Source organism: Salmo trutta, chromosome 2 (genome assembly GCF_901001165.1).
Source record: "Salmo trutta chromosome 2, fSalTru1.1, whole genome shotgun sequence".
NCBI lineage: Eukaryota > Metazoa > Chordata > Actinopteri > Salmoniformes > Salmonidae > Salmo > Salmo trutta.
In genome coordinates, this window is record NC_042958.1 from 50472148 (window position 1) to 50490769 (window position 18622).

An 18622-nucleotide genomic window follows, 5' to 3' on the forward strand; every position below is an offset into this window, starting at 1 on the left:
TCCTAGACATTTCCACTTCACAATAACAAACTGACTTGTTGGAAAGGTGGCATCCTATGACAGTGCCATTCTACTGCCAATATTTGTCTATGGAGATTGCATGGCTGTATGCTCAATTGTATACACCTGTCAGCAACGGGTGTAGCTAAAATAGCCGAATCCACCAATTTGAAGGGGTGTTCACATACTTTTGTATATATAGTGTATCATCAAACTTCTCATCAGGTCTTGATTGACTGATACCCAGCCTAATGTTGGTTATATTATCTCTGAAATATGCTGCAAATTCATTACATTTAGATGTGGATGAAAGTTCAGATAGGTTTGCAGGGGAAGGATTTATCAGGCCATCAATGGTCGAGAAGAGCACTCCTCTGATTAATAGTGATCAAGATACAAAAATGAGCCCGTCTGGCATTTGTAATTGCTTTGTTATATACGCCAAGTTGCTCTCTCAGAATATCATAATGGACCTGCAACTTTGACTTTCTCCACTTCTGCTCTGCCTTTCTGCAATTTCTCTTTAATTGATTAGTTTCCTCACTCATCCAAGGGGCTCTCCATTTGGATATGTCCTTTTTCAACTTTATTGGAGCTATGGCATCAATGGTTGCCTCTCACTTGCTATTAAAGTTATCAACTAAATCCTCACGAGGAATAGGTGGTGAAGTATTGTTCATACACTCAATAAAATCTGTAGCAACTTCAGAGGTAAGATATAGTTTCTTAATAATGCCTCCAGTATTACCCTGTGCTATGGGCAACAAGACAGTACAAAAATATAGTGTTGATCAGATAAAGCAACATCAACAATAGAGGACATATCAATAGAAATCCTCTTTGTACTAAGCAGGTCCAGAGTATGGACACGTTTATGGGTGGGCCCAGTAACATGTTAGATGAAGTCCATAGAGCTCAAAAGATTAATACATTCAATGGTCTTGGAGGTCTCTTTGTCAACATGAATATCAAGTCTCTTGTCAACATGAATATTAAAGTCGCCCAACACAATAATTGTATCATAGTTATCAAGTACAATAGACAATAGTTCATAAATCAGTAAAAAAACTGGGACAGTGCTTTGGTGGCCTATACAGGGTTATGGCCAGCACTGGTGGATGACATTTGAACAGTATAGCATGATGCTCAAAAGACCCAAAGTCGCAAAACTAAATGTCCTTACAGCTGAGAGCATAGTAAAAATAGAGTCTGACCCCCACCCTTTTTCTCTTTTCTGATAGAGCATAAAAAGCTGTAGTCCAGAGGGGACGCTTCAATAAGAGCAGCACTAAAGTATGATGACAGCCATGTTTCAGTGAGAAACATGCAATCAACTTTGCACTCAGGAATGAGGTCATTCACAAGAAAGGTTTTACTTGTGATAGCTCTAACATTTAAAAGCACCATATTCAATGAGTGTGGGCCACTGTGCCCCGGGACATCTGCCTCGAGGTAACCAATGGAATAACAACCAAATGACTAATGTTACAACCACGTTTTCTGACATTCTCCAATCTATCCGAATGGTAGGAGATAACAGTTTGTATAAGCTCACTAGAAGGCGGAGTTAAAGGAACATACATTAGGTTACTCACAATTACCATAGTACCATTTCTACAGGAATTGATATGGTTTCCAAGTCCTATGTTGCTTATTCTGACAGGGAGAACTGGAGCACTACCAGATCCTGTCTGTCAGTCTCTAAAACAGTTTGCGATGTTGCTGGAAATAATCCTGGAACCCCTGCAGTTAGGATGAATCCCATCTCTTTTCAAAAGTACTGGTTGCTCCCACAGCAAATCAAAGTTGTGACAAAAAGAGACATTCCTGTCGTTGCAAAGTTTCTTCAGGTGCTCGTTCAGTGCAAAGAGTCGGCTGAAAAGTTCCGCACCCCTTCGATAGCACGGGAGGGGGCCAGAAATCAAAATTCTCTTCCATGTGCTAGCGAGGGTGTTTTAAAAAAAGTTGTTAAAACAAAAATGAAGGTTGTTAAAACATGAGTGACGTTGGTGTCAGTATCGGAGTAGTTGGCCAGAACCGTTGGCAGGAGGAAGTTGATGTCATGGACATGGGCTCCTGGTTGACAGTGGATCAGACACAGTCTCTCACCATTGAGCTGCCCAAAATGATGGTGGTCGTGAACTGCGGTGGCAGTGGGGGAGGGTGCCACTGGGCGGCCGCCGGCTGTTGGTATACAACCAGGATCCGTGCTGACTCCCAGGGCTGGTAGGCCTGTCTCAAGCGGAGCAAAGCTGTTTGATAGCTGGATCGGATCTTCTCGGATTGATGAAGGGTGGCCAGACTGCCTCCGCCTTGCGAATGTCCAGTCTCCCATGGGCCGTGGAGTTGAGCTTAATATATGTCTGTTCGATTTGGACAGATCAACGTCGCCCATCTCATCGGCATCTTTGCTATATGAGGCATTTAAAACTGAGATTCAGTTTGCCTGGGTTATAGCAAGGTTGGTGTCATGACTCTCCTGTGAGGATCCAAAGATCAGATTACAATGGATCAGCATTTACAGAGCCCTCACATCTGCAGAGGGGAGGAGGGATTGGTGTGGGGGTTTTATGACACCTCACGTCAATCGTAAATTTTAGGCAGCAGATGATTCCTTTTGGTCTCTATTATTGGTGAATGGAATCCCTTTGTTATAGAGGTTTTGCCGCCCAAAAACTCTAAGGTCCAAAAGTGAACGCTGGGACAATATATTATAACATCCGAATGTGGGGAATGATGAGGGATGGTCTATGGGAAATTAATGTCCTATTTTGTGATGCCATTAAAAATTGTATAAAAGTGATATAATACTGTAACTTGAAGAGCTTTCACACTGTGTATATGAGGTTTACATCCTTTACTCAGTGTAGGAAATATCAAGGATGAAGAGAATACTTTTGGTAAGATAGGAATGTGATTTTAGTTTTCTAACGAGATTATAGTTTTTGATGTTTTGCCACGTAACTAGCCACGCCCGAGGGAGCTCAGAGAGCGTGTCAGTATGACGGAAACGCCCCTTTTTACCCAAGTGTATGAAAGACTGAGTTAAGAATTAACATACCAGACGAGAAGGATTCACGCTGCAGCTACGTCTCCATCGGTCCCGACCCTGGAAATCAACACGAGTTGAAGAATACAAAGTAGCCTTTCTAACAATCAATGTTACGGTTGAGTAGCTGTTCTAAGTACTGTATCTAAGAAAGTGAATTTAAAACCTGTTGGGGATAGGGGGCAGTATTTGCAAAGCCGGATAAAAAACGTACCCGATTTAATCTGGTTACTACTCCTGCCCAGTAACTAGAATATGCATATAATTATTGGCTTTGGATAGAAAACACCCTAAAGTTTCTAAAACTGTTTGAATGGTGTCTGTGAGTATAACAGAACTCATATGGCAGGCAAAAACCTGAGAAGATTCTGACCAGGAAGTGGCCTGTCTGACAAGTTGTTGTTCTTCTTGCCTCTGTTTATTGAAGACTGAGGATCTTTGCTGTAACGTGACAGAGCCCGGGAAAAAGCTGAACGATATCGAGGCAGCCCCAGGCTGAAACACATTATCGCTTTTGACAAGTGGCCGATCAGAGGACAATGGGCTTAGGCGCATGCCCGAGTCGACCCCGTGCTTTATTTTCTTTCGTCTGTTTACCTAATTGCAGATTCCCGGTCGGAATATTATCGCTTTTTTACGAGAAAAATGGCATAAAAATTGATTTTAAACAGCGGTTGACATGCTTCGAAGTACGGTAATGGAATATTTAGAAATCTTTTGTCACGAAATGAGCCGTGCTCGTAACCCTTATTTACCATTCGGATAGTGTCTTGAACGCACGAACAAAACACCGCTGTTTGAACATAACTATGGATTATTTGGGACCAAACCAACATTTGTTATTGAAGTAGAAGTCCTGGGAGTGCATTCTGATGAAGAACACCAAAGGTAATCAAACTTTTCTAATAGTAAATCGGAGTTTGGTGAAGGCTACACTTGCTGGGTGTCTAAATAGCTAGCCCTGTGATGCCGGGCTATCTACTTAGAATATTGCAAAATGTGCTTTCACCAAAAAGCTATTTTAAAATCGGACATATCGAGTGCATAGAGGAGTTCTGTATCTATAATTCTTAAAATAATTGTTATGCTTTTTGTGAACCTTTATCGTGAGTAATTTAGTAAATTGTTAGTAAATTCGCCGGAAGTTTGCGGGGGGTATGCTAGTTCTGAACGTCACATGCTAATGTAAAAAGCTGGTTTTTGATATAAATATGAACTTGATTGAACAAAACATGCATGTATTGTATAACATAATGTCCTAGGGTTGTCATCTGATGAAGATCATCAAAGGTTAGTGCTGCATTTAGCTGTCTTCTGGGTTTATGTGACATTATATGCTAGCTTGAAAAATGGGTGTCTGATTATTTCTGGCTGGGTACTCTGCTGACATAATCTAATGTTTTGCTTTCGTTGAAAAGTCTTTTTGAAATCGGACAGTGTGGTTAGATTAACGAGAGTCTTGTCTTTAAAATGCTGTAAAATAGTCATATGTTTGAGAAATTGAAGTAATAGCATTTCTAAGGTATTTGAATAACGCGCCACAGGATTCCACTGGCTGTTACGTAGGTGGGACGATTTCGTCCCGCCGGCCCTAGAGAGGTTAAGTAGCACCATCCGGTTATTCTCGTCATATCATCGTCGACCACACTGCTCTCATCACAACTCTGAGGATCATTGACATGGCTGGTTAGCTGTCCTCAGAAGACCACTCTTCCAGAACAAGTGAAAGTAAACACAAACAACTAAGGCGAAGGACATTGTGACCTCTTGGGGACAATCAGAGCCTTACACGTATGAACTAAGGAGAAGGCCCAGTAGGACTCTTTTCACAAAGCGGAACCCTTTTCATTAAGTCCTGGGTCCAACAGAGATACACGACCAAGACCTTCAACACGTAAATACATGCATTAACTCTTACCCATAAGAGTGCCAGTTCAGGGCAAGGTATTAAGATTACTGTGAGCGTAGTTCCCAAGCGTATCCAAGTGTTGTCCCTCTTTCTCTCTCGCTTCCTCTCTCTCTCTCTTTAACTCTGCTTCCTTTGTAACAAGTGTCATATTGTGTTAGTCCGCTAGGGACCTGTTTTCATCATATTAAGTTTGTAATCAATAACCTATACCGTGTGTGTGTGTATCCTGTGTTATCATTTAGTTTGTTAGTAAATAAATAATCAAATCAATTTGTGTGGTACGGAATGATCAGTATGACTCGGGTTTGTGCAGATTCAAGAAGTCTGCGACATTCAGAATGAGACTGATATGAGGTAATGATTAATAAGTGACTGTTATCAATATATAACTTTAATTTGGGAGATGGTAAATCCTTAAACAACTTCTTCTGTGGTGCCCCAAATTCCTAATGAGTTAATTGTTTAATTTAATCTGGAAACAATTAATCATAGTAGGTAATTATTTGATAAATAACAGTCATCACATTAATGAAAGGCATGTCACTAGTCACTAGGTCTACTTAGAAAGCAGGAGCATCTCATCCCTAAGCTGTTTGATGGTGTTGCATTTAGGGCAGACAAATCCCTGACCATTTTCCAAATTCCTGCTTATATTAATCTTGTGATTGTATGGAAAACCTCTCACACCTGATACATTTGTGCCCAGCCATGGATAAAACACTGGTTAGCTAACACTGCTAGCGTTAGCCTGCTCCGTTTTCATGATGGCTAGCAGCTAACTGCTACTTAACAGGAATCCAGGATACAAACTTCCAGTCCCAGCAGTAAAACTTTACTGCGTCGCGGAATCCGTAGCAATACAAACTTTAGTTATGATTAAAAATGATTTAATTAAAACTATTTCATAAAAACAACAAACCGAGTGAAGATAGTACACTGTTCTGTAGCGCGCTTTGAAGACGCCTGTTGTGTGATGACGTCTAGAGCGAGGGACTGCTAGTGCTGACACACAAAACCAACTATTCTCTCATACTCAGGAATCCTGTGCGTCCGGCCTACCCCAGCCTGGCTTGTCCTAGGGCTGGGTGGTGTACCGTATTTTACTATATACCGGTATTTATGCACGGACCGGTTTGGGTTTTTACTTTAACTTCTATAACGGTATTTTAATGTTTGGTTTGTTAAACTTTGGTTCCTACCCTGTCACAATAACTCATCCATGGCATTTTCATGTCAAACAACACTGTATTCAAAGTGCCCACTATTATTTATATTCTAGCTATAGAATTATAATAAACAGTCTATTTCCATGATTCCAAAATGCCAAAATGTCAAAATGATATTATTTTAGGTTGAAGTTGAATTGAACAGTATAAAACAATCAGAATGGAGAAAGACCCACTGAAATCATTTAGAATATATGTGTTGCCACCCTAGGGTCACTCACTACTCATAAAGCAAATTTAGAACTTTTATTAATCAAAAACATTTAAAAAATACCATGATATGATATTTTGGCCATATCGCCCAGCCCTAGCTTGTCCCTGTGAGTCCGGCCTACCCCGGCCTAGCCTGTCCCTCCGGCCTACCCCAGCCTAGCCTGTCCCTCCGGCCTACCCCGGACTAGCCTGTCCCTCCGGCCTACCCCGGACTAGCCTGTCCCTCCGGCCTACCCCGCCTAGCCTGTCCTGTCCCTGTCAACCCCCTATAAATGCAAAGAGGCTCTGTAAATAAACACTTTTCATGTAACTCTGCCATTAATATTCATCACGACACCGAGGCAATCCACCTGCTCAGCCATGCAGAAAGAAACAGAGCGATAAAGAGAGACAGAGAGACAGAAAGAGAGAGAGGGAGAGAGAGAGATAGAGGAGAGAGAGAGAGGAGTGAAAGAGAGAGAGAGAGAGAGAGAGAGAGAGAGAGAGAGATAGAGGAGAGAGAGAGAGGAGTGAAAGCGGAGGAGATAGAGGAGGAGATAGAGAGAGGGTAAGAGACTGAAAGAGAGAGAGAGAGAGAGAGAGAGAGAGAGAGAGAGAGAGAGAGAGAGAGAGAGAGAGATAGGGGGTAAGCTGAGTGAGACAGTAGCGACACGCGTTCGTCCATAAATGAAACTTGACCTTTTCGACAGCTGTGCTTATTGACTTATGAGACAATTATCACTCACACCGCTCCTGTTTGTGGGGCCCTAGAATGGCCCCAGCTGTGAGTGTGTGTGTGTGTCAGGGGCCCATCCCCTCGAGGACACTCTCAATCAAGCCAAAGCATCTGCATTTCCAATACCAAAATGCAGCGAGCAATATGCAACGCGTGGGAGACTTCCTAACACTCCTCAATCTTTCTCAATCTTCCTTGGCTGCCTCCACAGACAGCTTGTTCTCTATACGATGGGCTAACTGGGAATTGGGTGCTTTGCTACAGCACAGATAGAGGGCCAAGAGTGTTTTGCCAGGTAGCCTATAGATTAGCGAGTTGGGATAAAGAGGCGGGCCAGAAACCACTGGGTCGCCGGTTAAAAAACAGGGCCGACGACATGAAGAATTGGGTTCATATCAATATACGGTATCGCCAAATAGAAAGCTCTAGGGCAGGGGTACTCAACTCTTACTCTATGAGGTCCGTAGCCTGCTGGTTTCCTGTTCTACCTGATAATTAATTGCATCCACCTGGTGTCCCTGGTCTAAATCAGTCCCTGATTAAAGGGGAAGAATGAAAAAAATGCAGTGGAACTGGCTTCGAGGTCCAGAGTTGAGTTTGAGGGTTCTCGGGGATAAATAGAGGATCAGCTCCATCTCTCTCTCTCTGTCTCGAAAATTGTTGCTGTTTTTAACAGAGAAATTAAAGAAACATTTTCTTTGTATTGTTTTTCATCACTTAGCAGAGAAAGGATTAACTTTTAAAAGGGTTTTGAAAGGCTAGCGTCCTTCCATCCATCAGCAATTGAGATAGCTAAAATTAACGTCTTTGTTTTCCTCTATTGTGGTAACGATTGGGTTTGAAAACCACAAAGGTGGTACTTCTAGTCCAGTGGCAAGATTCAAAACATCTACACTTCTTAATGGGTCTACCTGGATTACACTTCTTAATGGGTCTACCTGGATTACATTCCTAATGGTTTTACCTGAATTGCACTTCTTAATGGGTCTACCTGGATTGCACTTCTTAATGGGTCTACCTGGATTGCACTTCTTAATGGGTCTACCTGGATTACACTTCTTAATGGGTCTACATTGATTACACTTCTTAATCGGTCTACCTGGATTGCACTTCTTAATGGGTCTACCTGGATTGCACTTCTTAATGGGTCTACCTGGATTACACTTCTTAATGGGTCTACATTGATTACACTTCTTAATCAGTCTACCTGGATTGCACTTCTTAATGGGTCTACCTGGATTACACTTCTTAATGGGTCTACCTGGATTACACTTCTTAATGGGTCTACCTGGATTACACTTCTTAAATCGGTCTACCTGGATTACACTTCTTAAATCGGTCTACCTGGATTGCACTTCTTAAATGGGTCTACCTGGATTACACTTCTTAATGGGTCTACATTGATTACACTTCTTAATCGGTCTACCTGGATTGCACTTCTTAATGGGTCTACCTGGATTACACTTCTTAAATGGGTCTACCTGGATTACACTTCTTAAATCGGTCTACCTGGATTGCACTTCTTAATGGGTCTACCTGAATCCAAAAGTGGATCTGAAGAGAAAACTCACTGACTAAAAAAATACAGAAAAAAAACAATCAAATGTGCAGAATTTTTTAAAACTGTTTTTCTACACATAGGTACTACCTGCTTTGCTATTCTGAAACAAAGGATGGTACATGTACATATGTGACATTCAGTGGCCATAAAAAGTGTCAAAAATGGGATGGCAGCCACGACCGTGAAACATCATGACTGGTAGCCTAAGCAATATAGTGGAATCTCCTTACACTAGCCCCAGAATTCCACTGATCCTGCTTTTAGATTTGTGGGATGTACTATAGTGAATGAGTATAGGCTTATGCTTCCCACTAAGCATTTTACGATGGCCTTCATTTTTTGTTTTTTTTGTTTTTGTGCAGTACGGACCAGCCTTGATTAACCAATCATAGACATCTATGTTTCACAAATTTGGACAGCACAGTTACAGTACAGTAAAGCACAGCAGAGTACAGTACATTACAGTACACAGTACACTGAAGAAAAGTAGAGTATACTACAGTACAATACAGTACTCTAATGTACTCAACTCTACTGAACTAAACTGTACTGTACTATGCTGTACTCTACTCTACTGAATTAAACTCTACTGTACTGTACTGTACTTTTATTTACTGTACTGTGTACTGTATTGTAATGTGCTGTACTCTACTGAATTAAACTGTACTGTACTCTACTCTACAGTACTCTACTGAATTAAATTATACTGTACTGTACCCTACTGTACTCTACTGAATTAAACTCTACTGTACTGTACTGTACCGTACTGTACACTACTGAATTAAACTCTACTGTACTGTAATCCACAGTACTCTGCTGAATGAATCTCTACTGTCCTGCACCGTACTATAGTCCACTGTACTCTACTCTACTGAATAAAACGTGACTGCCCTGTACCGTACCGTACTATACTGTGCTCCAGTGTGCTCTACTGTGAAACAACCTAGACGTCTATGATTCGTTCTGATTTGGATGTGCTTATTTGAATAATACCCAGCATGCTTTGCAAGTGTTTGTTTTTACTTTTACATTTTGGTCATTCAGCAGAGACTCTTATCCAGAGTGACTGACAGTCAGTGCATTCAACTAAGGTACATAAACAACAACATATCAAAGTCATAGCAAGAAGAGAAACAAATCTGTAACCGTTACTCAATGTTATTGTAGTTGAAGTGGTCTTTTGGTTTATTCTGTAGATTGGAGTACTGTGTACATCATTTTGAAAAATAAAGCATAATTGCATGTGACAGATGGGAGCAATAATAAGTTTTCTGTTGCGTTCTGCAGTTGGCTCCTTTTTCCTATATTATTGCAATATAGTACTTAGTGCCTGTGCACACCTGGTTGTGTCAAGAGACTGCATAGTGTCATATTGTTTATTTCTGTTACAGGCATGATCACCAATTATCACAGAAGAAGGGTAAACAAAAAGGATAAAGGGTAAACAAAAACAACTGCATCAGGATACTGAAAGAGGATACTACAGTAGGCTGAATACTGTCTGGATCGTTCTGTCTTTCTCACACCCTCCCACACAGACAGTAAAGTACACCCTGCGTTATATCCCCATTACTGGACACACATCTGCACAGGATTATCAGATTAGTGACTGGAGAGTTTGCGTTCCTGACAGGGCTGTGGAGGCGAATTGGGACACTGTGGGGAGTGCCGTGTGTGTGTGTATGTCTGTCGTGTGTGTGTGTGTGTGTGTGTAATTATTATATTATATGCTTACGCATTACTCATGCTACCCTGCAATGTGGTACCATGGTGAGGCCCTGTGCTGTTTTGGCAGTTAAACCACGCTCTGCTCCAGTCACATACACAAACAAACAGCTCCCTCTAGTAAATTACAGCTGTGTGGAGGTCGTGTCATTCTGACAGGCTGATAGACTTGACAGAGAGGGTGATCTGAGTGGCACACACACACACACGATGCCAAAAAAACACTCTCGCTCTCTAACTCACACTCACACACACAGTGGCCATGCGGTCCAGACAGGCAGAGGCGGTTAGGGACAGGGACAGGAGTGGGGACCCGGTGCGGGCACCGTACGGCTGTTGGTTTGAAACACAAGGAGACACACGGTCAGGGAGGACAGGATGACTGCAGACCTCAGCGGCATGGAGACGCTTCAGTCCCATATGACTGGATACACTGAGGAATACTCCAGTTCCTGTGTTCTCTCAAAGGGAAACCAGTCTGTGTGTTAAAAGGGTATTCATTTTTTTTTTAAATGGTTTATTGTCCAGTAGGCTTTTCTCTTTGGTCTTTGTTTGAGAATTTGAGGTGGTTGAAGTTGAAGATAGTTGACAGTTGGAATTATATATATGGATACATTCATACGCTCATCTGGAACACTGTAATATTCATAGAATAGGTTTGTAAGGAAATCGGAAATCTGTGAGAAAAAAAACAGAATTGTTTTCCAGCGAAGTGAAGAACAAACACAGCACGATAAATAAGCAACAAGCGCAGTAATTATTTTATGAACTCACTTTGGAGAAAACAAACTAAAGCAATACACAGAGTATTGCTTCAGGGACATAAAATACAAATGAAACCCATGCTTAACCGCTTTCACAACACTTAAATCAATTCTACCAGGCTACAGACATAGATAAAAACATGCAAATTAATAGAAATATTACATGTACCTTTCACAAAGGTATTGTGCCTACTTCAGAGAGAGGGAGGGAGTGGGAGGAAGCGATAGAGCGAGTGAGAAAGATTTAGGCCTCCTGCAGTCACCCAAATGAGCCTCCAACATGAAAGTGAAGGGGTCCCACGTTGAACTTTTGAATTAAAGCCGGTGAATTAGTGCCGTTTTAGCCGCTGTGCTGGAGAATGCATGAATGCTGCCTGCTCTGATTTTTAATGGTAGAGTAAATGCCTCTTCTCTAAACGAATGAGAGACGCTCTTTAGCCGGAATAGTAAACAGCAGCATTCAACTGTTATTAATATCACAGTTCTCAGTCAGTAACTAATTGAAGTGAATGGGTTTTAATTGAAGTGAATGGGTTTTAACTGTTCCTCTCTATCCTCTCCAACCATGGGGAACGTGGATATGAGTATGATAGGCAGTTACTACTACTGCACAGGGGACTGGTATGAAATAGTATTTATCTGTAGAAGTTATATAGACTGTAACCTTATGGAACATGGAAATGATTTGGTTTAGAGAGATGGATTGTTTTAGAAGTCTTTTGTGTTTGTCAGACCCATTGTCCCACGCAATTACATAGTGAATGTGCAGGTTGTGTGGTCAGCAATTGTCTGTAATTTTCCCATTTAGAGCTTCAAGCAATCTACAAGGTACATTGACTAAGAGCACATTATTCAAGTAAGCAGGGTTGCAGGGGAGATGGGTTAAAGAAACCAATTGGGAGACTGGAATAATAAGGAGGCCCAAGTTGGACATTTCTACTTACACAGAGTTAACGGACTTAACTACCAACATTACTGAGTTTTCAAACACATATAATTGTCTGCTTTGACACCCATGTAATTACTTGGTGAATACATGTGCATATGGGTAATGCTCTATTATTTTCCAATCCAGACTCTGGGGAGAGAGATTTTCTACAGTAAATCAGTGACCCATCTAACATGTTTTGATGTCGGTATTATATTCAGAGGATGTCTTGGATCACTGTATTGACCCAGGGGTGTGTTTATCCCCCTCTGTTAGAGGCTATAGGCCTTTCTGATGATGGATGGACTGTATCTGGTGTCTGTAAAACTCAGACAGGCAGAAAAACAAAGAAGCCAATGATTGCATTGGAAATGGCAACATTCACACTTGGAGTTCCGTCAAGAGGAAGCTGGATCATGCTAAATGTTAGCGTGTAACAGACGTGCATCAGGAAACTACGATCATGTAACGAGTAAGCTTGCATGAGACCTCACATCGAAAACGGCTTTAACTCAGTGGGCTAATGCAACCTTGAGTCGCGTGACCAACCCGGGTTCATGACCCGGTCTGTTTTAAGGGGATGGAATAACAGAAGAACCTTTTACAACATCCTTGAGACTAATAAGGATGCCACTTGCCACTTTTATATGTTTACATATCCTACATTACTCATCTCATATGTATATACTGTACTCTATACCATCTACTGCATCTTGCCTATGCCGTTCTATACCATCACTCATTCATATATTTTTTTTATGTACATATTCTTATTCATTCTTTTACACTTGTGTGTATAAGGTAATTGTTGTGAAATTGTTAGGTTAGATTACTTGTTGGTTATTACTGCATTGTCGGAACTAGAAGCACAAGCATTTCACTACACTCGCATTAACATCTGCTAACCACGTGCATGTGACAAATAACATTTGATTTGATTTGTACTGCCAATATAAGCCTAGTCCTTTTAGGGAAGAATGGATGGGGCTGGGGGAATTAGAAGAGCGGAGAACCGTTTGATTCCAGACACCTGTGCAATATTAGGAGGTGATGCTTCAGTCAAACTGGTGTTAATGTAAATGTCAGCCAGCCAGCTCCAAATCCCTACATCTCCCGAGAGAGAGAGAGCTCACACGAGAGAGAGAGAGAGAGAGAGAGAGAGAGAGAGAAAGAGAGAGAGCATGCGAGAGAGAGAGAAAGAGAGAGAGAGAGAGAGAAAGATGTGGACAGTAAAGTATGTGGACACCTACTAGTTGAACATCTCATTCCAAAATCATGGTAATTAATATGGAGTTGGTCCCCCCTTTTCTGCTATAACAGCCTCCACTCTTCTGGGAAGCCTTCCCACTAAATGTTGGAACATTGCTGCATTGCTACAGGGACTTGCTTCAAATCAGCCTCAAGAGCATTAGTGAGGTCGGGCACTGATTCTGGCTTGCAGTCCGCATTCCAATTCATCCCAAAGGTGTTTGATGGGTTTGAGATAAGGGTCTGTGCAGGCCAGTCAAGTTCTAACCACCGATCTCAACAAACCATGTCTGTATGGACCTCGTTGTGTGCACGGGGGCATTGTCATGCTGAAACAGGAAAGGGCCTTCCACAGACTGTTGCCAAAACGTTGGAAACACAGAATCGTCTAGAATGTCATTGTATGCTGTAGCATTAAGATTTCCCTTCACTGGAACTAAGGAGCCTAGCCCAAACCATGAAAAACAGCCCCTGACCATTATTCCTCCTCCACCAAACTTTACAGTTGGCACTATGCATTGAGGCAGGCAGTGTTCTCCTGACATCCACCAAACCCAGATTCATCCGTCGGACTGCCAGATGGTGAAGCGTGATTCATCACTCCAGAGAACACGTTTCCACTGCTCCTCAGTCCAATGGCGGCGAGATTTACACCACTCCAGCTGATGCTTGGCATTGCTCATGGTGATCTTAGGCTTGTGTGCGGCAGCTCAGCCATGGAAACCTATTTCATGAAGCTCCTGAAGAACAGTTGATTTGATGAAGTTGCTTCCTGAGGCAGTATGGGATCCAGTAGTGAGTGTTGCAAGCCGAGGACAGACGATTTTTACGCGCTACGTTCTGTTGTGCCTATTGTATCATTTTAGGAGATTAAGCCATGTAATGCTGTACTTTTTCAAACGTTTAACCTTTTACATGATTGAAGACATTCTCTGGTACTTTTGTATACTTTTAAGCAGTAGTTCTGAAAGTAGTACACTCAAGCAAAAACAGTCGCTTTCAAACTAGGGATTTTGTGGCTAATTGAGGTAAAACAGTAATTCTGCTCATAGATTATGCATGTATGAACTACACATTGACACATCCAGCCCAGAGTGGGAGGTTTAAAAAAATACTTGTTGCCAAGGTTCAAGAGCATGTCTTTAAACTGATCATCATGGTGTGTCTTCAATGACCTTTTGCGGAAAAGAGCAGTCTGAGCATGTTTAAAGATAACCTTTCCAGTCTACAATATTCTGTAGACTACTCTCCTCAACCACATTCCCCTGGTATCAAACTTCAGTTACCATGGAAATAGCAGGCCTGTGTGAAAGAGGGGGAGGGATTATATGTGCATAAAGTTTGGCAGCTAGTGTACATATTTTACAATTTGATACATAAAGCAACACTGGCAAGTCTGTAATAACGTGTGTAATGTAATAACGTCCATTCACTACGGACCCAAGAGGAGCAGCAAATTATTGCACACATCACTCCAAAAGAAATGGGGAAACAGATAAAGGGGAGGGAGGAGGAAGGGGAAGGAGGGGAGAGGAAGGGGAAGGAGGGGAGAGGAAGGGGAAGGAGGGGAGAGGAAGGGGAAGGAGGGGAGAGGAAGGGGAAGGAGGGGAGAGGAAGGGGAAGGAGGGGAGAGGAAGGGGAAGGAGGGAGGAGGAAGGGGAAGGAGGGGAGAGGAAGGGGAAGGAGGGGAGAGGAAGGGGAAGGAGGGGAGAGGAAGGGGAAGGAGGGGAGAGGAAGGGGAAGGAGGGGAGAGGAAGGGGAAGGAGGGGAGAGGAAGGGGAAGGAGGGGAGAGGAAGGGGAAGGAGGGGAGAGGAAGGGGAAGGAGGGAGGAGGAAGGGGAAGGAGGGGAGAGGAAGGGGAAGGAGGGGAGAGGAAGGGGAAGGAGGGGGGAGGAAGGGGAAGGAGGGAGGAGGAAGGGAAGGAGGGGAGAGGAAGGGGAAGGAGGGGAGAGGAAGGGGAAGGAGGGGAGAGGAAGGGGAAGGAGGGGAGAGGAAGGGGAAGGAGGGGAGAGGAAGGGGAAGGAGGGAGGAGGAAGGGGAAGGAGGGGAGAGGAAGGGGAAGGAGGAGGGGAGGGAAGTGCGTGAGTGGTCCTTTATAACTAGCCTATAATCATAATTTGCGGTCAGTACCTGCTTCAATGTTAGGCTGTACGAGTATCATCGGAGTTTGATATCAGAGCAGGCGGGTAGTCTAGTCTCTATGCCTCTACTGTACGAAAAGATTCCCTGCAAACAATATTACATTCGTCTCCAATGGTGGTATAAGAAATTGTTGGCAGGTGGACTTGCAATGCAGTGATGATGGATCTAGCGAATGCATTTGCCTTAATAGTCAACGGGGGTACGCATGATGGTACAGCCCAGCGTCGCTTCAACCCAAACAGCTCTGACCGACGCGCGCAAGTATTACCCCATTGATCGAACTCGAACTAATTTGATATTTTAGCCCCAAGCCTGACATAATAAAGATAAATCAATACTGTTCCTATCTACTACGCAGCACCTATCCACTTACATGAACAGTCTAATAGCTGTAGGCTAATAGTTCTGGAACAGTGATCGCGCCATGACCAGTGCATGCGTTCCCATTTAGCCCACTCCACTGAAACCTGTATCACTACGGTGGTTATTCATGCACGTGTAGCACTGGATAACTGTCTCGTCATAAGAGTTCAACAGTAGTGGTAATACTGTTGTCGGATATTTTCCTTAAACTTTGCATTCACAATTTAATTAAATAAACCTCGATTTCACCAGACGCAAAATTGAGAAAACTTTAGCCCCGAGTCTAAACCTATTAAAGAAATCTGTCGAATGAATTATAATGTTGATAAATTGTTTCCGATTAAACAAAATCATTCTCACACGACCTCTCTCCTCGTGTAATGATTCGTTCAGTTGACATAATTGATATCAGTTGATAACACTTGCATAATTCAATACTGAACATATCGCTCTGGATAAGAGTGTCGGCTAAATTACGTAAATGTAAATGTAACAGCAAAAACATCATTTGGGGACAATCTTATAGGCTGCCCTATATCTGTTCCCAGTGACATCCACAACTAAGTGAGATCCGAGTTTCAGGCAGATTCTGATCTGTAAATGTCTTCGTTCTCAAATGTTTCCTATCAATTCATTCTACATCAATTGGCCAATCAACTGAACCGACTATCATCGGCGTGCATCATTCATTACAAGGTTTTAATTCATTTCAATGTTTTCTGCAACATTTTACAACTTCGTTACCAATTTTCCTCCCTGCGTTCTCATCCAATACACCTGCCCTTTTGTCCGTCTCACACCGGACCCACCGATATCAATGACTGAAAACTTACCTGATACACAGATGATGAAATTGGCGTGAAGAATAATAACTAGTTCCCATATAATATCCATTCTCTGTCTTCATGCCAGGTGCATTACGCTCGGTAAAAACGGGGGTAGCCTATCAGTTGCCGATGTCGAGTCTTTCCAGTCTGTAGCCCGCTACACACCTTCCACGAGGTATTTTCCACGCCAGACTCATAGCAAGGTCTATATCCAAGACATGACACCACACTCTCCCTCAAAACTACAATCCCAGAGAGACAGAACCACAAACTACAGACCTAAAGGTAGAGTCCTGGAAGCAAAAGTCAATTGTAGGCTATTCACACAGTAATAGAGTTCCAATGTGCCCTACCAAGACCACCCATAAATGTACTCGTCCCTCGCGTCGTCCCTCGCATCGGTTGCTCTTTGAAAATACAGTCTCAGTCATTCTGTGTAAACACAACCATGGTCGAAGTGTCTTCCTCCTCGTTATCCTGGAAAGAGAGACAGTTAAACTGAGTTAGAGTTCAAAGGAATAACCTAGCTTTAAAAACCTCTGCTTTACTCTATAACTATGAATGGGAGAAGTCCGTCGGTGTGTTTTAACTGGCACTGACAGAGTGATGGACAGGAGAGCAGGGGACCGCATCCGGACTGGGCGTTCACCGGGAAGGGGGCGTACTTGGCTCTTATTCACTGTTCAGCCGTAGGATCGGTCTACAGGACGTTCCATCTCACGGCAACACACACCGCTGCTACACACCACATTTCATGAAAACTTTAGGAACCCCTCATCATCTATTAGAATGTCTGATAACATCTTCAACATTATAATCACTAATACTTCACACATCCATCCCTGTAGTACGATGAAGCTTGAGCCATCAGCACACAGGCAGTGGCGGTTCTAGACCATTTCAACTGGGGGGGGGGGGGGGGGGGGGGCAAGCTGGGGCCAGTTGTACTGTTAGAGGGCCAGTTACATTAGACGTTATTGTTGTCATATCGTTTTCTTCACTGCATTGCAGGCATTAGCAGGCAAAATACCATGTCATCATCGTTGCCATTGTCTAATAACGGATGTAAAAAAAGAACGATAGCAAAAATGAGTTATGTAAAAATTATTTCATACTCCACATTTAGGGGGGCCACAAGGGGGTCCAAAATTGTTGTCACAGGGGCACTGCCCCCCCCCCCCCCCGAACCGCTAGTGCACTGAGGCAAATCAACTATGTTTCCCCCCACCCACTTTATCAGCGCAGCTCCGTGCCCACTCACACATCCTGTCAAACAACACACTGACGCAGTTCACAACACCTGCCAGGCTGCACTGTAGCTTTGAAAAAACCCAACTGCAGGCTAAACTTAGCCAACATTCAATACAGAGAAACCTAGAGTGAAGGCTACTTACCGTTCTCGAGGAAAAAATGAGTAGATCAAAATACGGTTATCCTAATGTAAAACGAAGCAACCGACTGATGCCATCGAGTCCCCAAAACGTCGATATGCTATAACTTTCACACGCCATTTAAAAGTTAGTATAATCGTCGATATAGACTTTAATGTCTTATCCCGAGTTGAAAAATTGGGACAGTAGTCTTCTGGCACGCGGGCACAAGGCGATGCCACGAGCCCAAAGAGAGAGCTTCCAGATTAGTGGCGTCAGAAAATGATGCGCGGGCACGTGCGGTGCTCCACAAACGAACACACGCGGGCACAGGTAGATGAGAGACTGTGGTACCCAGACCTCATGGTAAGGGGAGGTGATGGCTTAAGAGAGAGAGAAATATATGTCTTTATCATTATTTAATTATTGTCCTCGTTTGTTATTACAGTATTTCCTGTTAATAGTATTAATCAGTGAGAATTGTTTTAATTATTATCTATCTGTGTCATTATTGATTTGATACATTGGCAAAGCAAACATATAGAAATGTATGTGGTAACACTTTCAATTCATAGCAAATTC

The 18622-nt window shown here is 42.7% G+C and overlaps 1 protein-coding gene across 2 annotated transcripts in view; it reads right to left on the minus strand.

The window, feature by feature from the left end:
* The window catches only part of LOC115156605 (carbonic anhydrase-related protein 10), a 336872-nt gene extending 318519 nt beyond the window's left edge, over positions 1–18353 (minus strand). The window contains exons 1-2 of one of the 2 annotated variants that reach the window (XM_029704115.1): positions 18065–18353; positions 16677–17147 (exon numbers count right to left, since the gene is read on the minus strand). In XM_029704115.1, the coding sequence (XP_029559975.1) occupies positions 16677–16737 (61 nt within the window). In that variant the 5' untranslated portion in view covers positions 16738–17147; positions 18065–18353. The remainder of the gene's footprint in view (positions 1–16676; positions 17148–18064) is intronic. The other variant, XM_029704107.1, reaches the window with a different exon arrangement.
* Between the last annotated feature and the right edge of the window lie 269 nt (positions 18354–18622).